The sequence below is a fragment of the Talpa occidentalis genome, unplaced genomic scaffold (genome assembly GCF_014898055.3).
Source record: "Talpa occidentalis isolate TD23 unplaced genomic scaffold, MPIMG_talOcc4v2.1 talOcc4.4, whole genome shotgun sequence".
NCBI classification, from domain to species: domain Eukaryota; kingdom Metazoa; phylum Chordata; class Mammalia; order Eulipotyphla; family Talpidae; genus Talpa; species Talpa occidentalis.
This window is the reverse complement of record NW_023604295.1, coordinates 39718188-39740521: the sequence shown is the minus strand read 5'-3', so window position 1 is coordinate 39740521 and position 22334 is coordinate 39718188. Positions and strand designations below refer to the sequence as shown.

The following is a 22334-nucleotide window of genomic DNA, read 5'->3' as shown; positions in this document are numbered from 1 at the left end:
AAACAGCCCTGTGTGCCAGAAATGTGTGGCGGTGAGGCTGGATGGACTGGGACAGATCCCCGAGGTGACAGCTCATTAGTTGCTGGAGGTCTCGGTCTGGCCGCAGAGTGGGGGCGGAAGGTGCCCTTGACAGCTGCAGAGAAGAAAGCAAGAGACGGTGCAGGGGATTTGCTCGCCAGCACTTTTGCTTCCTCCTTCCTGGCCTCCCAGCGCACCCTCTGCATTGTGTCCTGTTAAACCAACCGGCCCAGGACCCACCGCTGCCTCGGGATGCCCAGCAACCGAACGCTTCGCCAGGCGCGAAGTATGTGTATTGTTTGGCTTAGAAAATGGGATGAATTAATGAAGCGACAAGGAGCCTCACAGTGACCCGAGAGGTCACTGTAATCCGCTCGGGTGTCGGGGTTTTGGAGGCGGGTGACGGCGAAGCAAGGGGTCCACCCCGCGCCGAGGCGCTGCTGCTGCCTGGGGGGCGGCGACCGCAGCCTTTGTGCAGAGGTTGCTCCCGCTGCCGCCGCTGGGGGGCGGCCTCCTGCCCTCGGACCCCCGACAATAGCGCGAGGGGTGGGGAGCCCGCACTCCCGGAAACTTTTCCCTCGTGCCTCAGCCGCCGCAGCCGACGCCCGAGAGCACCGAGCTGGGCGCGCCCCTCTTCGGCCTGCGGTGTGGGCGCCGCGGAGCCCGGCTCGGGGAAGAGGGCTCGTGGCGGGCGCGCCCCGGGGCTCCCCGCGACCCCGGCCCCGCGTGCGCTCGGGTCCCCGGCCACGCCGAGGCTCGGCGCTGGGCCGGGCGAAGCCGACCCGGGTCATGGGGGAGGCGCCCAGCCCCGCGCCCGCGCCCGCGCTCTGGGACTGGGGCTACCTGGACCGCTGCTTCGCCCGCCACCGCGTCTGCATCTCCTTCGGCCTGTGGATCTGCGCCTCCTCCTGCTGGATCGCCGCCCACGCGCTGTAATGGGGGCCGGGACTGGGTGGCGCGGTGGTGGGGGCCGGGTCTGCCGCAATGGGAACTGGCTCGACCCTCCTGCTAACTCCCTTTTGGAAACCTGGAGGGAAGGAGCAGAGAGGGAGCAGGCAGCAGGTAGGGGCAGCACAGTTCCAGGATTGAAACTAACAATTCGCTGCAGACTGAAGTCGGATACTTCCTTAGGAATCCCGAGCACAGGGAGTCTGGGCTGCGAGCCAGCAGGAGGCGGCGGGGTGGTGCAGTGAACGGGGCCCTGACCTGGAGTCCTTTCCCTGTTGACACAAGTGAGCTGGGCAAGCTGCAAAACCTTTGGGCCTCATTTTCCTCGTGTGATTGGGGAGGAAAACTTACTGGAGACATGGGAAGATGAAATGAGTCCAGGAATAAAGCTCTTAGTAAGTACTCATTAAGCAGTATTGCTCCAGCTCTGCCACCAACCCCTGGCAGAAGGCAAAGACACTGGACAAGTCTCAGAATGTTTCTGGCCTCAATTTCTCCAGGACCTCTTAGCTGAGAAGAGGGGGTGGTGAGCATCTGGCCCGGGCCACAGCCTTTGCCCTGGTCTGTCCAGCACCTGGAGCACTTTGGCTGGGTGGTCACTATACCCTGTGTTCTAAGGGTGAAGTCTGCCTAAAGGTAGCCTACAGGTCTTTGGCTACCCAGTCCCAAGCTCAAAAGGGTGGTGCCACCCACATATTCCCTGGCAGAGGAGAAGGGACCAGCACCCAAGGAAGGCTGGCACCATCTCACCTCAGATGGTCCAAATGGCATTCCTTTTAGGCTTTTGGTATTGTCACAGATTCTGCAGTCCATTAACCAGTCACTGGTGTATGAATTAAAAGACACGGAACATTTACTGTGGCCTAGTGTCTCACTGGCTCTTATAAGATGTGCTGCAACCCATGGGGCAGGGACTGTTCATCCCCTTTAGGTGAGGAAGCCCCTGGGTTCCAAGAGGGTAGCTCACTGGCCCTGGTGACTGGAAAGAACAGAAGCCCCATCCTTTTGGAAAAGAGCAGGTGTGAGGCTTAAACTTCCAACTCAGAGGGTGGAAACTAAGGGCCCTGGGTGTGTGTTCTCACAGCTACCCTCTGAGGTGGGCATTACTGGCCTGGCTACTAAGGAGAGGTTAAGTAATCCACAGTGGTCAGTCTAAGAGCAAAGCCTCTGTTTTTTCACCTGATCTCACACACCCATTTGTTTTCAGGACTTTGTCACCCTGAGCCTCTTGGACTTTGGGGAAAACATCTTCTCTGAGTTGCATGAGGGTTAGGTGAGGGCAGCCTGGGATCCCTGGCTCTGAAATAAGTTTAATGAGTACTTATTAAGAGTTGGGGAAGTGGTTGAAGGACACAGGATACACAGCAAAGCCTCCATACGTTCATGAGTCCAGAAGGCTTGCCATTTACTTACCTTATCACCATAGGCCTGATAGGCCACCGTAAGTTCTCCCTCAAATGGGAGGACTGAAATAAATCATGTCTAATCTGGCTCCAAATCAGAGAGTTTCTAATTTAGAGTCTTTACTGTTAAGCCTTGAATCAGCTTAAGGAGCCTAAGCCCCAAGTCAAAGTTTGCTGTTCCCAACGTGGACTTTGGGCTTTATCTGGCAGGCCAGGGAGTGTTTGGGAACCCAGTATCCTTCCATCCTCACCCACTAATCCAGGGCTGACACCTAGAACCAGCTGACATGAAATGAGTACTATACTGTGGTTAAAGGACCTGATCAGGGCTGAAATTGTGCCACTGTTTCCCCATAGAAATGAAGCAGGGAAGAGTCATCGCTTCTGAGATCCCATCAATGGTGCAGACACAAAGAGCTCTGGCTCCTTCCAGCCTGGCTTCCCTTTCTGCACTAGTTCCTGGGTGTGTGGGGGCGAGAAGCCAGCAGTGGGGGATACTATGGAGGTCAAGCCAAAGTGCCAAGGCATCTTCTGGGAGCTTTGCTCTCCCCGTATGTAGAGAGCATGCATCCAAATGAAATCAACTTGGATTTCAGTTGGCACAAACCAGGCCACCCCATAGCATGAATGGATGAGAAAGGGTTCACTTTAATCTCAAAGACGCAAGTTGCCTTCTAAATTTAGTCAATTAGCTGTTCTGCAGTTGACTGCAGTGATTAGGTTACTTTTATAACCCTCCTGTTTCCTCTCAAGAAATAAAATCTGACAGCTGGTTTGTCAGCACTAAGTGGTGGGTCATGAACTGGAGTCGGCCAGATTAGCAGGCAGAAATTCCACTTATTAGAGAGGTGGGCATTCCCAGGTTTCATGGGGGCTGGCTCCTGCCTTGGGCAAATTGACCAGAGGCTCAAGAGTCTTTCGAGTCTTTCTTTTCCCAGCTATAAACTGAGATCCCAAACACCTGCTGAATATCACAATTGCTGTTTTTAGACACCAGATCTGGTGCCCCAAACTCACAACTCCCCTGTGGTGCCTACGCCCTGTCTGTCTCCACAGGCTTCTGTATCTGAGATGTGTGAAGAATTCCGGACGGGACCAGTCGGCACTGTGCGCTGCGTGCTGCCTCCTGACCAGTCTGTGTGATGCAGTTGGGGCAATTCTGGCCAAACAGCTCACAATCCAGGTGCATGGATCCCACAGGCGACAAGCTCAGGCCAGGCCAGGCCTGGCCACCCTTTCCCTACCGCAGTCATAGTGGCTTCTGCCTCACTCCTTTACTATGAGAGAGTGTTTCACGTTGGGCTGTGGCCTCTGCAGGTCTTTCTGTCCCAGTCCTGCTCTTGCACCATAACCATGGGGTGCACAGATCACCTCCTTCAAGTCTCTGCTTAAAAGTGACCTGTTTACAAGCCTCTCCCGTAGGTGCTCTAGATCCTCTCCTCCTGTTCTGTTTTTTCCCCAGAGTTTACCCCTAAATACCTCTACTTTATTTACTTATTATGTTTAGAATACTAACACTGGGATGCCACCTCCAGAAGGACAAGAATTTGTATTTACTCCATTGTCCCCGTCACTTAAACATCACACAGTAGATGCTCAATAAATAGTAGTGGTTGTTCTTGGTTTTAAAACCTGCGGCCAGCGCCAGCTCATGCAGGGTATTTGAATTCTTTTCCTAGCTGGGAAGGTGGATACTGGAGAGACTAAGAAGCAGTTTCCAGTTTTCCTGGAGCCAATGCTCTGAGGCAAACCTGCCTCGAAGAGGCCTATCCCAACACACATGTCCCAAGGAAAACTTGCTAGGCCCCATTTCAGGGCACCTGATGGAGCTAGTCATGGCCTTGTGCCACCAAAGTAAACACGAAGGAGGGTGACTGAGTGATTGGGATGCAGGTTTGGAGAGATCTAGTCCCTGCTTTTAGCAGTGTTGTCTCAGAAACAAGTCCCTTTCATTTCAGGTGCCCAGTCTCATTAGCTGATAGGATGCAATGAGGCCCAGCTCAGGTCAGTCATGCTGATGTTTATTTAATACTTAGCTACGTGGCACTAAGGGCTTTGCAAGTAGTAACTCAGCTAATCCTCACATCCTATGACATGGGTATTCTCATTCTCTGTTTCACAACTCTGGAAACTGAGACAGAGAGAGGTTAGGTAACGTCTGTAAGGTTACCCTCTAGTAAGTAGCAGTGCCAGGATCCAAGCACCAGGATCCAATGCACACTCCTCACCACTAACTCTGCTCCCACAGCAGTGTGCTTACAGGTAAGTGCATCTTACTTCCCCCAGATGCACTCTCAGGACTGCACATGTTGGTGCCTGTGATGTGCTTCATATCGAAGAAGGCAGTTTTCAGAGGAGGAAACTGAGGCGCAGAGAAGTTCAGTGGCTGGGCCAAAGCAGCGATTACACTGTGCTGGGGGGGAGCCTGCGGGGGACACTGAGGACTGGTTCTTATCCAGGAGGGGCAGCTGCACCCCAGCATTGGTCATAGCAGCACCCCATCTTCTTATCAGTCAGATGGAGATGGTAACCATCTTTCTGGAGGTTGGGAGGTGTCCCTGGAAGCACCATGTCAGAGGAACATGTGTGGAAGAGGAGCCAGGATGAAAGGTACATCGGTTGCTGAAAGATGTTTGAACGCTGAGCCTCTATTATTCCTTTTTCTCCCAGGTTTTCACTGGTGCCTACCTAGCAGCGGTTGACTTGGTGAACTTTGTGTTCATTCTCTTCCCAGTCTGTGGCTCCAAATCCAGTTCTCATTCTGGTGAGTGGGTGACTTTCAGTTCCTGTCTTCGTTCATCCACTCATTCATTGGTGCTGAGCACCTACGCCTCTCACACCCAGGCTCCATGGGTGAAGGAGCTCCCTGACCTCAGATGAGGGAGACAGGCCTCGAGACCATAGTTCCAGCTGCTAGAGAGGAGCCCAAGATGCACTTTGGGGAACAGAGGCAGGGAGAGGGTGACAGGTGGCAGAGAAGGGGCAGGAAAGGGCGTTCAAGGTGAAAAGAACAGCACGGCCACAGCCCGGAGGAGGGTTGGGGCCTGGCTTTGGGGGACAAACAGTGACAATCTCATAACTTACTGAAATGGATGCCAGGAATGGAGGCTACCACAGGCCAGTGGGGGCTGGAGGTGGCATGAGCACCCCTGAGGATGGGGGGCTGGCGTTCCTGAGAAGGGAGAGTAATGTCTTGGGCCCTTGTCCAAAAAGGGAATGCTTGCGTCACTGGGGTGATAGGAGGTGCCCTCACCTGCTCGATGCTGCCCAGTGGAGAATGTTCTCATTAGATTATTCAGAGGAACATCTATCTCCAGGAGACTTTCAGGGGAGGCCCTCCTCATCTGCTCACAGTTTTGGTGCCCTGTCACAAACATGTCCACTCACGGATGCACAGATGCCAAGCTCCGCCAGATGGTGGCGATTAGAGAAACTGCCAGGGCAGAGTGCCTGTCCTCGGGAGTTCCATTCTAATGGAGACGGTGCTGTATGTACAGATACATGTGGTAAAGAATAGTGTCACCCCTGCTTTGAAACATAAAAGGCTGTGAGAGGACCTGGGAAGAACAGAGCCAGGAGCAGGGATTTGTGTGGGGACAGGTTAGCATGACCCAGAGAGAAGTGGGAGGAAAACTCCAAAGATGTGGCATGACCACAGAGCCTTGAAGGATATGAGGCATCTGGGCATCTGTCTGGCAACAAGGCTGGGGTCAGCACCATTTCTCCCCACTCAGCTGTCTGTCGAGTTCTAGATCCATGAGCCTTGTCCATGCTAGTGTCTGTTACAGGGAGCAGCTGCCAGGAGAGGAAGAGGAGGAGGAGGCTCAGGACTGGTGTGTTTGCTCTGGCCCTGCCGCTGAGCCTGGGTCCAGGCTGGGCTCTCTGGGTCGGTGTTCCGAAGGCTTCAAGCCCCATCCGTGGGCCACAGCGGAGGCTTCTGGGAAACCTGCTGCAGGTGAGGCTGAGCAGACTGGAGGAGGTTTGGGGGTATATGGTTCCCAGGACCCCAATAGTGTGAGACCTTGCATTATTTCAAGGAACCCACTAAAAGCAGAAAAGGCTGGTATGGGCACATGAGCAATCTCCTCAGGGTGCTAAGTGTATCTTCTGTTCCTGCAGGATAATACAGAAATCCTTGGCTATCTGCTGGGTGGCATTGCTGCCCTTGGCTCCTGGGCTTCCCGGATCCCCCCACTCTCCAAAATCGTAAGGCCGGGTTGGGGCTGGGTCTGTGGGTCACTATGGCAGGTCTTAGGGCATCTGGGAGCATCTTTGAAACTCTGGGTCTTTGGGATGGAGAAGTGGGAGGGGTTACCGTGTGTGTGTGTGTGTGTGTGTGTGTGTGTGTGTGTGTACGTGCACGTACTTACCCAGCTCAGGGAAGATTTTGAGGCCTGCTAGAGCCTCGCCAGAGAGCCCGGCACTGTATTCTCTCTATTTCTTCTAGCGAATGAAAAGCAGTCTTTCAGGAAAAGCCCTGTGTTGGCTGAACAAGTATCCCTCTAGGGAATGAGAAGGTTTTAGAGAATAGACTCTCAGCCCCTGGGTTCTTGTATAGAGAGCATCTTACTGGCAGGCTCCTGGGGGAGGGAAGCTCCTTGTTAACCAGTCATGGGGGCTGCGGGGATACAAGCATGAGCTCACAGTCTCCTGGAAGACACAGCTATGTCAAGTAGCATATTTTAAAGCTCCAAGAAAGATAGACTCAAATGTTTGTTGTTTTGGAAGACAGAGCAAAGACTCCTACACTGTTCAAATGAGTGGGGTGAGCGCTGTTCACGCTGCCTGACTGAGGGGTGCCGGTGGAGGCCTCAGGTTGACGGCGGGCAGGTGGGATCTCAGAAGGCAGAGAAGAGGGAAAGGGAAAGACACTGAGGCAGAAAAGCAAGGAGTCCTGGTGATGTGAGGGCCTCGCTGAGGGAACAGTGATGTGAGCTAACACGGGAATGTTACGGGCACATCATTTAGTCTAATAACAATGACTTGCCTGAGAGTCATTGAATAGCCATCCCAATAGCGCTGGGAGAGGCAGGTGGGAAGCCACAGCCTGTGCTTTGCAACCAGAAACCTCACTGGCAAAGGTGTCCTAACACAGCGCTCCATTCAGCCACCCTGGAATGGGTCTCTAGGCTGGTGTGAGGGCTGGAAAGCCATGTCAGCAGACTTCTAAAGGAACTGGCTCAGTGCCCTGACCACAGTCCTCATTTTCTCAGGCTGCCGTAGCAAGATACCACAAACTTCCATAACAGAAGTGTATTATCTCAAAGTACTGGGGCCAGAAGTCATATATCCAGGTGGAGGTGGTCAGGGGAGTTTTGCAGAGTTGAGGGTAAGCCAGGGATGAACAGGAATCCATGAGACAAAAGAAGAAATGCTTGAGCAAAAGCTGGAAGCACAACAGAAGCAGCTCCCCAGGGCCATGGGCAGAGGGTTTGCCCATGAACCTGCTGTGCAGCCAGGGCCTGGGTCTTACAATCAGCACTGCGGGAGTTGGGGGTGCAGTGTTCCTTCCAACCCAGCCCCCTGCTGTCTGCCCAGTGCCAGGGTAAGGCATTTCCCGCCATCCACCTGTGGACCCGACTCCTGTCAGCCCTGGCTGGCCTCCTCTACGCCTCGGCCATCGTGGCCCATGACCGGCGCCCTGAGTACCTGCTTCGGGCCACACCCTGGTTCCTGACCTCCCTCGGCCGTGCTGCGCTGGACCTTGCCGTATCCACCCAGGCCCAGAGAAGTCCTGTGCCTCATCTTCTCCCTGCCCTACCATGTTCTTGGACCTTTTGCTAGATAAAACTCTGCCCCAGCCAACAGGGAGGTAGGTGGTTTGAAGCCTGGGGCAGACAATTTGCAATTTTGTGTTTGTGGGGTTTTTTCTTAATACAAAGACCTATCTCTTGGCTGGAGCTCTGTGAAACAGCAGAGAGGGGTGTGGAGGGTCCTGGTCCTCTGGTCAGAGACCCAGGTTCCTATGTCTGTCCTGCTTCTGCCCGGAAGAGTCCCCACCCTGCTGGGAGCCAACTGTCTTCATCTCTGCTTGCCATTCTCACAAGGGGGGATGGGGCTCTGCCAACTGACCTGCCACACAGGGGCAATCTTGCCTGTTCTGTCTGGAGCCCAGGTGGAGAAGCAGAGTGAAAATCGGACCTGGTCATTGACCATGAGCTTGGTCATGGTCATTGCCCTTGGTCATTGACCATGAGCACTCTCCTGGCTCCCCAGGCAGGGCGCTTGGCCTGAAGTGCTCACACCCCAGGAACCTTGGCACTGCAGACTCAAGGACAAATTAAGCTCAGAGAGTCTGTGGGTGGTGATAAGGCAGTGGGTGATGGCTTTGCTGTGCTGGTGTGTGTGTAAAAACACCCTATGGCTCTAGCTAAATAGTTCAGAACTATGAAGTTCTCATGTACTGTATGAGTTAACTAGTGCTGTCATAACGAATTATAGGAGACTTGATGCTTTAAACAATAGAAATGTATCCTTTCACCATCCTGGAAGCTGGAAGTCCCAAATCCAGGCAGAGCCACGCTTCCTCCTAGGCTCCAGGGGGAAGCCTTTGCTTGCCTCTGCTGGCTTCCTTGGCTCGTGGTGTTCCTTGCTTTGTGGCTGCATTATTTTAATCTCTGTCTCTGACTCCACAGGGTCTTCCTCCCTTTGTGTCTCCTGGTGTGTCCCCCTCCTCCAGACATAGGGTTTAGGGTCTTTTCTAATCTGCTGCTACCACCTCTTAATTAATCATATTAGCAATTTACATCAGCAAACTAATTATGTCAGCAAAAACTTCTTTCTAAAGAAGGTCACATTCGAGCTTCCAGGTGGAAATGAATTTGGGGGGACACTAACCCACCACATGTACTGTCCCTGTAAACCAAGCCCTTTAGGGAAGATGTTAAACAAAAATTCAAAAGATGTGAATTTTTTGAAGAAAAGGATTCTTTGAGGGACAAATTTACAAAGTGGTTGTTAGAGATGGGCTCTTGCTGGGTGCTGGATCCTGGGTGGGGAGAGGAGCTAGAGTGGCAGACCTGGTCCTATCTTCCAGGGAGCTCGGGCCTGTTCCCTGGGGCCACTTGGGGAGAGCACGTGGGGTGGGGGGAGCACATTGGGGAGGCAGCACTGGTGGCTGAAGTGCTCTGCTTCCTTGAACCTTAACTCCACCTCTCAGATCATTCTCCTTTCCTGGGTGATGAAGAGCAAAGCGAGGCGGACCTTGGGGTTTACCTCTGAAGCCAGAGAGAGCCCCGACACTCAAGCCCTTTTGACATGTGCAGAGAAAGAGGAAGAACATCCCGAGGCGAGCAATGAGGCAAGTCTCCTTGGCTGGTGAATCGCTGTCCTGCCGTGTTTGCGTTCTGGGTGGGCAGAGGGGGAACCTTGCCAAGGCAGGCTTGGGAATTCTGGAGTCCCTGCTAAGGCGCCCTGAATAAACAGAACTCTCCACTTAACAATTACAGCATTTTTTAAAACTTTTTTTGATCACTTAAAAACTTCATTTTTAACAATGTATATTTAATCAAATGTCCACTGTGCTATTTATTAATTTACCTGCTCATATAAATATTTAAATTCATATACTACATAAATTAACATATTAATTTAGAAATATCTTAAGTTTTGCCCTTGTATTTCATAAAAACACGTATTCCCACTTTTGTATGCATGTCTGACATCCACGTCATCATCACCAACACTGTGCTTTTTGTAGTTGATAATGCCAAAAAGCTGATCTTTGAAAGTATTGTTTATAGCAGCACCCACCATCTACAATTATGTTGTACTACCAGCAAGAACACATTTGAAAGAACTCGCTCCTTCCTTTGTTGATTTAATCCGGCAATTTCTAGAAGTAGCCAGAACTTCTCTGAGGTGCTTCGTCTTTGTCAAAAGTCCCTGGGTCCAAATAATGAAAAAATGCTTCGTAATACAAGAGTGTTTGTAAAGACTTGAACATAAAGCAGATCCATCTTTTCTAAGATAATTTTTCAGAAAAAAAATCTTGCCTATTACCTGGGTCAGAACCACTGGCTGAGACAGGGATGCATTTGGACCAATGAAAGGGAATACTACTCCTCCGAATGTTCTAGTTCAACAGTATAATCTGAGGTCATCTGACTATAAGGTTAAAGGGTTGGTATGGTGCTTGAACCAGAGTCAAGATCCTATGAAGGACCTAAAGGGAGGTCATTTTTGTTCCATTACTCATTCATTCCTTTCACTATGAAATGATATCGCAAAAGGGTGCTAAAATTCTTAGAGAGCTCTGTGTGTTTGTGTTCTGAAGGAAGAAGTAGAGACCTTTGCAATGACTTCAGCCTGTGGCCCTTTACAGAACGGCCCTCAAAGTGTGGTCCCTGGGTCAGCATTGCCTGGGAACTTGTCAGAAAGGCAAACTCTAGGGCTCTACCCAGATCTGCCAAATCAGAAACTGAGGGAGAGGTCTGGAAATCTGTGTTTCAGTAAGTCCACTGGGTGCTTCTAAGGCATAAAAGCATTTATCTAGCACCTACTGCAGTGTTTCCCGAACTTTGCCATACTGGGGGCTTTTAAACTTTCCAGTACCCAGGTCACATCCTATATTCAATCTTAGGATGTCTGAGGGGTGAGGGCCAAACATCAGTTGTTTCGCTTCATTTTTTTTTTAAGGTCCCAGATGATTCCACTGTGCAGCAAAGTGGGAAACACTGAACCACTGTGTATTCAAAGAGAGATAAAAGACAGCTTATAGGAAGCAAAAAATGATATATTCCATAAAAAAACAAACTACTTTAAAGATCCTTTTGAAGAAAGTGGGACCATATTTTTAGAAATATCTTCTGACTTTAAGAATCCCTCTTTCTGTTTCCCTGTCTTCACTTGAAAGAATTCAGATTGGGTGCCTCTCACCACACTACCACACTGCAAGCCACTCAGGACAATGGCAGCCATCAGTCGCTACATGGAGCTGACAATTGAACCTGTGCAGCAGGTGAGTGGTCTTAGGTCACAGCTGGTTGTCAGAAGGGGAGCAATCAGAGAGGGCTTCCTGGAGGAGGTGGCACTTTAGCTACAGAATGGGCAGGATGAAGGAGGAAAAAATGTTCTCCAAAGGAGGATAGGGCAGATGGAGGAGAGTTCAGGAAATGAAAGGGTGGTGAGGAGACAAATTATCATACTGCAGAGTCTCATCTCATCCTGAGGCAAATGGAAGTCCAGGAGCCTTTGGGATTAGATGTGCATTTGAAAGCTACCATTCAGGCGGTATTGGGGAGTGAGTGGACTGGAAAAGAGGAGGCTACAAGCAAGGTGGCCAGTAAGGAACCTTTGTAAGCCCAGGAAAGAGGTGTCATGGCCTAATCCAAGGCCAAAGCAAGAGATGGAGTGGAGGGAGTTGGGAGGAGATCCTGGGGGAAGGGGTGAAGATATAGGGGTGAAGAAGTCTGAGGGCACCAGATGACTTCCAGGGTTCTGACCCGCACTCGAGGATCCTCAGAAAGATGGATTGAAGAGGGAGAAAGATGATTTCACTTGCCATTCCACTATCCTGCTAAGACGGTTCCTGTGAAGGTTACTAGTGATCTCCAAGTTGGAACATCCCGGGGTCATTCAGTCCTGATTGTATTCAGCTCATCTTGCCACTAGCTTATTCTAATTTCTCGCACTCCCACTGTCATAGGCCCTCTTCCCCCATCCCTCCTGCAGGCTCTCCTGATAAGCTTAACTTTAAAGCTGGAATCCCCCCTGCTCTGCCATAGGAGGCCCTCTTCTCTTGGTATATTCTCAGTCCCATAGACCCAAAACCCTACGTACCTCTTGCAGATTTTCCCAATGTCTGTCTCCATCTTCCCTTGTCCCCTGGGTTCTGGTCTTGGCTACCTGGCTGCCAAGGGCATCTCGCATTCCCGAGGTCAAAAAGGAAATTCTGGATTTCCACATCCATCCAGCTTCTCTCCCCCAGGGTCCTTGTCTTAGTAAAGGACACCACTATCTGTGCAGCTGGTCAAGCCCCAAATTCCTCTTTCTCCCTCACTATAGGCCCATGCCTGTCCATCCATTTGCAAGTCTTATAAATACTGCTTTTACAATAGATCCAGCAGCCTCCTAAGGGTTTTCTTCTCTGACACTGTTCTTGTCCCTCCTCCATATGCAGGGAGCAGACCGGAGGGTTTCTTACAAATGTAAATTACACCTTACCCCCTTGGTCTAAAGCACTCCTCTGGCTTCCCCCATTTGGGGCAGAATAAATCTAAACTCCATACACAGACTTCCAAGACCCATGAAGCCCCACGTGTGATTATTCCCTGCAGTATAGGAGTATTCTCTTGCTCTGTTCAGTCCTCTGGCTGTGGGATTTCTCTCCATTCCTTTGCTTAGATGTTCTTCCTCTTGATTATCTTACATGACTTTCTCCCTTGATTTTCAAATGTCAGGTAAATATCACCTTTACCAAAGAACTTCCTGACCACCCATTCAAAAGTAGCCTCCACCCACCCCCATCCTATTATTATGAGGCAACCCCCGTTTTTATATTGGGGTTGCCCCATAACACTATTACTTCTTTTTTTTTTAAGATTTATTTTATTTATGCATACAAGAACTGGGGTACAGGCCACAGGTGTGGGGGGTGAGAGGATTCACCAGAGAGAGTGGGGAGCAGGACAAATAGATGTACTGAAATACATTGCTGAGGGGAACAGTGGGTGAGACAGGAGAGGTCTGCTGCACCAAGTGGGTAGCTCCCTGCCGGGGAATCGAACTCGTGCTGCAGTGGCTGTGGACAGCTTCATAGGCTGTGTCTTAATACCTTGCACCAGCAGGGAGGCCCTCCTATTACTTCCTAATGCCTTTTTAAATGCCCTGCAAAGCACTAGTCACTATCTCAATTTTCTTGGTTGTCTGCCTCCTGCCCGGATATAGATTTTGTCTCTTCTATCTTGTTTGCCCACACCCTGGGGATCATGACAGGGCTCTCAATAAAGTGTGTCTGGAATACTGAGTTCAGTGGTGGTGGCCTTGCTGAGCTGCAGAGAGAGTTTGGGCCTGAAAAAGTAGGTTTTACTTTTTGTTGTTGTTCCTTGGTGCAAATAACCCTGTGTGTGACATAAATGGGATTTAGAAAGTTTCAGGGCATGCTTTCACAATTAAGAGCCCACTTTAGCCATTAATCCCTTCTTCTATTTGGAGGGTGGGTGGGGAGCCCCGGAAAAGCTCAGGAAAATGGCAGCATCTGGTCAAAGCTTGGCAGTAGACTTTTTTTTTTTTTAAACTTTTTTTTAATTTTATTTATTTATTTATTTATTTATTTATTTATAGAGGCATGTTTTATTTATTTATTTGTTTGTTTGTTTTGTTTATACATGCACTGGGTACAGTCAGAAGCGCGGGAGGGTGAGAGAATTCACCAGAGCTAGAGCCGGAAGCAGAGCAGGCAGAAGGACCGAAGTACACTGCTGAGGGGAGCAGCGGGCGGCAGGAGAGGTCTGCGCACCATGTGGGACCCTCCTCCGGTGGCCGGGGAGCAGCCGGGGATCGAACCGGCGCCACAGAGGCCGCGGGCAGCTTCGCAACCCAGCACTCAACCGCTGCACCACCGGGGAGGCCCGGCAAAAACATTTTAAAATCATGCAACTTCTAACAATAAGTGCAGTAGTACATTCACTTTAGCCTTACCAGTATGTGACTCTTACGTGGATTCCTGCTAGGGAGCAGATTCCATGAAAGAAGAGTGTGTTTCTACTTTACTTTCTTCTATCTGCACATTTTTTGAGCAATATCAATACTTCCTCTCAGCCTCTTCCTTCTTCATCCACCAGAGGGCGAGAGTTAGTGCTGAGACAGCTCCCAGCAGGGAGCCTGGCACCTCCTCAGCGCTAGAGCCTCCTTCAAAGAGCAGAATGCTTATTGAGGGCTACCTGCTTGCCTCAGTGCTTGTTGAGGGCTAACTGCTTGCCTTCTTTGCCAGAGGGCTAACTGCTTGCCTTGTCTGAGTAAACAGTCACAGACAACATTTCCATACTGCTTATTGGGGCTCAAGTTCTGGTTTCAGTGTTTTACATAGATTAACTCTTGTTTAAGCTTCACAGCCAACCCCTATGGTTATTATCCTCATTTTACTGATAAGGAAACTGGGCTCAGAGAGGTTAAGAAACTTGCTCAAGATCAAGATCACAGTTTTCAGTGGTAGAACCAGAATTCAGACCTTTATCTTCCGGGTAGATAAAGCCCTTAGCTGCTGTGCTGTATTGCTTCTTGCTTGATGTAATGGCTGGCACCAAGTAAACATTTGATAAATGGCCACTTTTTAAAATTATTAACACAAATTCTCATAACCCTGGGAGATGAATGCTATTATTATTTCCATTATTATGTATTAATAGCTAATAACTTTGTTATTATTTTAAATTAAACTGTAGTGAGACTTAAGTCACTTTCCTGAGATCCTGTAGTTGCAAAAGCACAGAAATAGGTTTCAAACTAAAGTGAACACACATTCCATGCTGCCATTTTGTACCTGCTTGGTTAGTGAATTTTTCCTTTATTTGTGAGAATCTCCCCATGGGCAAGGCTGTGTGATGCAGGTATCCTGTGGCCACTGATGTATGTCCTGTTAGACAGTCACCCGGAAGTGGGTGACAGGAGCCACCGGATGGTCACTTGTCTTCCCAGAGGACCATTCCGAACACTCATTCTAGGAGAGAGTTTCCTGGAGAGGCGGCCTGGGTTGCGATTAGTTGAGGGGCGGAGGGCAGGGCAAGCACGGGGATCAACAGCCTTAGCCTCAGCTTGGAGCACTGAGTGCTCCTTTTTATCCTTTGACTCAGGTTTGGCCAGATCCTGGGAATTTCTAAAATTGAGCATCCTTGTTGCCTGGGAGGCCTCTGCACCTTACTTCCTACCCATAGGGCTCTCTCCCAGGGGCCTCCCTGAGGTTTCTGCTCCAGTAACCTTCTCAGGCCAGCAGCAAGGGTCCTCACCTGGATTTCCTGCTGCTTCCAGAAAGCTGGATTTCCCCCCACCTATCCTGTTGACTGTGTACTTTTAACCCATCCAGGGCTGGAGTCCCATGTGATTTGGGGTTCAGTAGAGTAGCTGTTCTTCTCATGTGTCCAGGGCATTTACAGCTGAGCCCTGTGACACCCCTTAAAAGGAGCCAAGGCAAGGATCAACATCTCCTTCCCTAGATCAAGAACTGGAGACGCAGGGAGGATTCATTTCTTGCCAGGATCACATGGTTTCTTGGTGGAAGATGCAGGTCAGAAGGCAGGTTGTTCCCCTGTGGTGTATCTATAGAATGACCCAAATCCTGTCTGGTCTGAAACCCTGGTTGAGGGAGGTTGAGAAACTCTGAGGAAGCCTCCCATGAGCCCTGGGAGGGAGGGAGGATGGATGGATGGATGCTCTCACAACTCTCTGCTTCTCTTAAATCTTCCCAACTCACTTACTTTCTTTTTTTTAAAAGATTTATTTATTTATTTATACAAGCACTGGGTAAAGTCAGAAGCACGGGAGGGTGAGAGAATTCACCAGAGCCAGAGCGGGGAGCAGAGCAGGCAGAAGGACCGAAGTACACTGCTGAGGGGAGCAGCGGGCGGCAGGAGAGGTCTGCGCACCATGCGGGACCCTCCTCTGGTGGCCGGGGAGCAGCCGGGGATCGAACCTGCGCTGCAGAGGCTGCGGGCAGCTTCGCAGCCCAGCGCTCAACCGCTGCACCACCCGGGAGGCCCTTTTTTTTTTTTTTAAAGATTTATTTGTTTATGCATACAAGAGCTAGGGTACAGGCCAGAGTTGGGGGTGGGGGTCGGTGAGAGGATTCACCAGAGACAGAGTAGGGAATAGAACAGGCAGATTGACTGAAATACACTGCTGAGGGGAGCAGTGGGCGAGACAAGAGAGGTCTGCTGCGCCATGTGGGTCAGCTCCCTGGCTCGGGATCAAACTCATGCTGCAGTGGCTGTGGATAGCTTCATAGGTTGTGTCTTGTACCACCAGGGAGGCCCCCCCCAACCCCCTTTCATATGTTGCTGGTGGGTGTGAGTTGGTGAAGCCTGTCGGGAGTGCACTTTTGGCAACTGCTATCCAAACTGCAAATGCCCATACTCACGGACCCAGCAGTCGCACTTCTAGGAATGTATCCTTTAAATACCCAGGAATCTCGGGTATGCAACATAAGTTATTGCAAGAGATATTATAGAAGCAAGAGATTGGAAATAGCTTAAATGTCCTTAAATGTCCATCAGTGGGGGACTGGCTAAGTAGCTTTCCAGCACCTACAGAAATGCTACCCCCCTAAAGAAAAAAACACCTGATAGAGATCTCTAAAACATATTGTTAAGTGAAAACAAGCAAGATGCATGAGAGTGTAGAGCCTGCTATTTGTCTGTCACATGTATTTGATCATATATGCAAAGGATATCTGGAAGGATACGCAGAAACTGGGTACCTGCTGGCTCTCTGGGGGAGCTGGCTGGCTGGGAGATGAGAGTAAGGTAGACATTGCTTTCTACACCCTCATGTACCTTAGGAATATGGGCTATGTGTATATTTTGACAAGTCACAAATCAATAAACCCAAGTGTCCCCACCTGCCCTTTCTCACACACCTTGCAGGCAGGATGCAGTGCCACCAGGCTGCCTGGCGACGGACAGATGAGCACTGGAGATGCGCCCCTGCAGGAGCCCCCCTCATACCCTCCGGTTCAGGTCATCCGGGCCCGTGTGTCTTCCAGCAGTGATTCCGAGGCCTCCTCCATCAACTCCGACCTCGAGGTACACGCTGATGTCTGCGGCGGGTGCTTGGGTGCTCTTGCGCAGCTGCCTGTCTGTTGTCTCTGTGCATGCCACCCTCCCGTCTGCTAAATAATGGATCAGCACCTGCAGGACTCTGGCAGCTGGCCCCAGGAGTTTCCCATTCTGCATCATGCTGACAAAAGGTTTTCACCGTCAGATTAGTCAGGGAAATACTGCATATTGCAGTGTGAAGAATCACGGTCAAGTCTTATAGAAAAAAATGCACAAATGATGATAAAAACACCTTAAGCATCTCAGTGTTTCCCAAACCTATTTGCCCGTGGAGGCATTCCTCCACCCCCAAAAGGAGCACCAGCTACAGCCTGTCATGCTGAAGGGGTGGGGACCATACATGGGCCCCCACCCCCTTTATGGGCACCGTTCCTGGCCCTTTCATAAACCTTGTCTTATTTAAAATTTTGCATCTGTCACATTTCAGATCCCACACCTGAGAGTGTAAGTCTCAGGCCTGAGCTGGGCTGTTACTCGGGTTCCTCAGCCCCCTCGACCAGGAAGTTTCCTTTTGTCTGTCTGAACATGGTGTCAGCAGGAGGGTATCGACTCTCCTTGGTGGGGGTGGGGGGGTGTTCTTCATTCTGGGTTGTGTTCCCCTATTATCATGGTAGTTAAATAACCTTTGGTGAAATGATGATAATTGTTGGTGGTAGCTGGTACTCGATTTTTGGGTTTGATTTTCATGACTTTATTGGGCAAAATAATCAATTAGTCATGTCCTGAGTCAGTCCCTCAAACTTAGTGAGCTCATAGGGGACCCTGAAACCTGAAAGATTCAGAGCCATTGCTTTGGGACAAAATCCAGGGTCTTTAGGATGATGTCCTGACCCTTCACACCTCCACCTGCCTCATGCCTTCATCTGTTCACTATGACTGTGAACTGTACCCCGTCCCAGGTCTCTGATCTCTCCTCCTGCGGGTTTCTCTGGCCCAATTTCCATGTGTCAGAATCCTACCCAGATGCCACCTGCTGTGTGACATGACTCCACTACCACCCATACACACACAGCAGAGATGAATGGCTCCTACTCCTGGGTGCCCAGAGCATCTGTCTCTTACACACCTTCCACTGTTGGCAGTGTAGCCTGGTGACCTGTGGGGCTATGCCCCTCCAGCCTGTGCCTGAGCCTTTAGGAGTAGCACCTGGGCCACCTTCATCTCTCTTTCTCTCTCTCCCGGGATCCTGGAACACAGCTGGGAGCCCAGAGCTGGCTTTGGCCTGAGAAATTCTGCACTAGACTGAGGACGTTCGGGTTCATGTGTCATTCTAGGCCGTGCATGTCTTGGATCTGGTTTCTGAATTTGTAAGATGCCTGAGGTGCTTGGTAGCCTGGAGTCAGCAGGCTTGGCAGAGGCCTAAGGGGACAGAATGAGCCTGGCTAGAGTGTGTCTGGTGAGGAGAGGGACGGTGGTCAGGAGGAGCTGGTGAGAGCAGGAAGCGACGTTCCCTCTGTGGAAACAAGGGAAGCTTTCATCACCCACCCTCAGTGGAGGTCAAATTTGTCTCTGTGACTGGTTTGAGCCATTTCTCTGCCTTCCAGTCCTGTTCTTCTCCCACTCCTTTAGCTCTCCTTTTAGACTTTTTTTTTAACTATGTAAATTCCAAAGAGACAGAGTCACACTCTTCAATTAGGCAAATGGAAATGAATGCTTTTGTCTATATTGAAAGGAATTTATTTTTAGAAGTTCAGCTGCCCCAGCCCACCCTCTCCAAGACCCACCCTGCCAATCCCCAGCACAGTCCTCCTGCCTCATCCCTCATACATATGTTAACTACTAGTCACAAAACGACTGAGACCTCTGAAGAAATAACTTAGAATTTTACTAAAAATACACATGAACGGGTCACACAGTACATAAAGCTCCAAGCACAGATTGTTTAGTACATGAGCAGGAGACAGGTAGCTTCTTTCAGGGATGTGATCCTGGGACCTTCTGCTAATATATATTTTCTGGTCTTAAATCTAATAATTGTTTATTGTAGAAAACTTAGAAAATGTAAAGAAGGAAATGAAAATTCACCCACAGGCCTTCCAGCCTGCAGTGGCCTCTGAGTGGTGAATAGTGTGTACTTGAGAGCCTGCCCGGTATTCTGCAGTCAATAGTCCTTAAAGATTTGGGTGCACGTATGGCAGACAGGAGCAAAAGCCGGCAGGTGCATCTCACTTCACCTTGCTCTTTGGTCACTCATTCTGCAGACATTTCCTGAGGGTGGGAATTTGAAAGAAAAATGCTTGAGGACAAAGGGTGGTCTTCGGAGGAGGTGGGTGGATTAATTATACTGAGTCAATTATTAGAAGTAGAAAGAATTCCCTCAGGAAAACAAAAGGTCTAACTACCGGCAAAGGTGTTCACATATTTGAGAGCACAGCAGTTCCGCCTCCTCTGGCCTCCTCAGTCGCCAGAAGAAGCATTTTCACTCTCACTGCCCAGAATCAAGGGAAAACCTTATTCCACCCACAGGGACCCACATAGGCGCTCCTGCCTGAGTTCCTACCTTCCTCTCCTTCATTGCTGTCCTACTCAGGGGCTTCCCAACACTCAAGTCCAGCCCATGGCCAAGGTCTTCTGTGGTTCCCTGCTGCTCACAATTGAAATCCAAACCCTTAGCCTGGTCTCCAGGACGTCCACCGCCCCACCCTGGCTGGGCCAGCACTCCAGGTTCTTCTCTGCACACTCAGCTTTCCCTTCTCTGGGTTCCTTTGCTTATCTCCGTCCTTTCCTCTTGCCGTTCCAGGCCCTGGCTAAATCCTGCTTCCTCCAGGAAGCCTTTAGCAGGGTTGCTTAATTTAGAGTGCAAAAAGTACAGGACACCCAGTTAAAGCTGAATTTGAGATAAACATACACGACAGCATTGTTACCTGAAATTCAGATTTCACTGGGTGTGTTGTGTTTTATCTGGCAGCCCTATTCCTGACCCAAACTTGATCATACCCACTTCCCGACCTCCCCTAGACCACGTCTTCAGTTCTTCAGAGCAGCATTTGAATAGCAAAATTTCTTTCCAAATCAGGAACAGTTGCAAGGCCTTTCCCATGGTGGCTCTCTGGAATTGTACCTGTACGTGGTATTTGTGTTACAGGGCAGGGAGAGGAGCAGCCCAAACCCCGCAAACCTGCCTATTCTATATAGGGTTCTGCCATCCTCTACATTAACATAAAACATGAGACTTTAATGGGAAGGAACTTCAATACAATTAGGAAACAACACAGGAAAGGCAAAGAATCTAGTTTCTAAATCAAGCACCCAAAGTTACTCGTCCCCATGGGTAAAACTCCATCCAAATGGGATTGGCCCAGAGCAGGGCCCCAAAGCCTGCCACAAGTCTAAAGCATCTTCCAGTGGGGACCCACAGAAAAGGGTCAGAAACAACCAGACAAGCCCGGAAGGAAAAGAGCAAAATCAAAATCAAGATAAAAGCTGCCACTGACACCTCCCCACGGGTCTCACCCACATCTGTGTCACCCAGTTCACCACCAAAAGGCAAGCGCAGTTTCTTCAGGTGTCTCTAGGCTCCATGTGCTTCCTCCAGGTCTTCTGGCTCCATCCTGCTTCCTTCCTTCCTCAGTCTCCTCTGCAGCTTCTTCTCTCCCTGCTCAGCTCCACCCTCCCTTGGGTAGGGCAGGAAACCTGGAACCTCCTCCTTTCCTGGGGACCACCCTGTTACATTTGTACCTCCTTCTTTTTTTTTTTTTTTTAATTAATTTTTTGGGTTCTTTCTGTTTTTGGTTCTTTCTTTCTTTCTTTCTTTCTTTTTAAAGATTTATTTATTTATTTATTTATTTATACAAGCACTGGGTACAGTCAGAAGCGCGGGAGGGTGAGAGAATTCACCAGAGCCAGAGCAGGGAGCAGAGCAGGCAGAAGGACCGAAGTACACTGCTGAGGGGAGCAGCGGGCGGCAGGAGAGGTCCGTGCGCCACGCGGGACCCTCCTCCGGTGGCCGGGGAGCAGCGGGGGATCAAACCGGCGCTGCAGAGGCTGCGGGCAGCTTCGCAACCCAGCGCTCAACCGCTGCGCCAGCGGGGAGGCCCCATTTGTACCTCCTTCTGACTGCAGTTCGGAGCTGCTCAATCCAGTCTCCACTGCTCAGCATTTGTTTTTTTATTGTTGTTTGTTTATTTCTTTTTTACATTGGGAACAACTTATTTTTTTTATTAATTTTTAAATTTTTCTTACATTGTTCACTTCTTTATTTCTTTTTCTTTTTTTTAATTAAGAATTTTTTATTTATTTTACACAAGAACCGGGGCACAAGCCAGATGTGCGCGAGGATGAGAGGATTCACCAGAGACAGAGCGGGGAACAGAACAGGCAGACTGACTGAAACACACTGCTGAGGGGAGCAGTGGGTGAGACAGGAGAGGTCCACTGCATCCTGTGAGAATGTCCCCTGCCGGCTGGGATTGAACCCACACTGCAGAGGCTGCGGACAGCTTCACAGCGCTGTGCTCAACAGCCTGCACCACGAGAGGGGCCCTGTTGTTCATTTTTGTACAGTATTTGATTTCTCCCCTCAGGTGTAGTCACAGTAAATATCTCACCGCCATGTCATCCGTGAACCGTCACCGTGGTCCCTTGTGCTCTTCCAATCCTGTTTTGACCCCTTTTCTTCCCCCTTCCTTGCTTTTATCATCAGATCTATAGTTGTATACAAATTTAGTCTTTTTTTTTCCTGTCCTTTGTTTGGTTTCACTATAGTCATCCTATAAGTGATATCTGATTTTTTTTTTTTCCTTTTGACTTATTTCACTGGATGCTCAGTGTTTTAACACTGTGGCATCTCCATCTTGACCTGGGGGCGATCCTGAAGTGATGCTGTGTCATCTTCATAAAGCAAACATCTGTTATAGGGCAGCCCTGATATTGAACAGGTTGCCTGGCTGTGGGTCCTCACCCGCGCGCTTAAAAGGGACTTATTAATACGCTACTACAGACACACACAAAAGGTTAATAAAAGGTTTATTTACAAGAGAAAAGGAAATAAGGAAAATGTACAACTCAGGGAGAAAATAGGGAAATAAAGTCTTTAATGCGTCCTACCCGATCCGCTGACCTGGAAACCCAAAGGCACTCTCAGCGCTGGCGGAAAACTGCGAGCTGGCGGAGAGCCAAAATGGGGGACCCTCCAAAGCCCACGTGTCTGGCCTTATACCAACCTGGCTGCTTAACCCCACCCTCAGGTCCCAGCCAC

The 22334-nt window shown here is 49.9% G+C and overlaps 1 protein-coding gene across 1 annotated transcript in view; it reads left to right on the top strand.

The window, feature by feature from the left end:
• The first annotated feature begins 807 nt into the window (after positions 1-807).
• The window catches only part of TMEM44 (transmembrane protein 44), an 88311-nt gene continuing 66784 nt past the window's right edge, over positions 808-22334 (top strand). The window contains exons 1-9 of the mRNA XM_037525308.2: positions 808-950; positions 3426-3552; positions 5040-5133; positions 6158-6324; positions 6489-6575; positions 7908-8078; positions 9529-9669; positions 11224-11328; positions 16946-17104. Coding sequence (XP_037381205.1) covers positions 808-950; positions 3426-3552; positions 5040-5133; positions 6158-6324; positions 6489-6575; positions 7908-8078; positions 9529-9669; positions 11224-11328; positions 16946-17104 — 1194 coding nt within the window. The remainder of the gene's footprint in view (positions 951-3425; positions 3553-5039; positions 5134-6157; positions 6325-6488; positions 6576-7907; positions 8079-9528; positions 9670-11223; positions 11329-16945; positions 17105-22334) is intronic.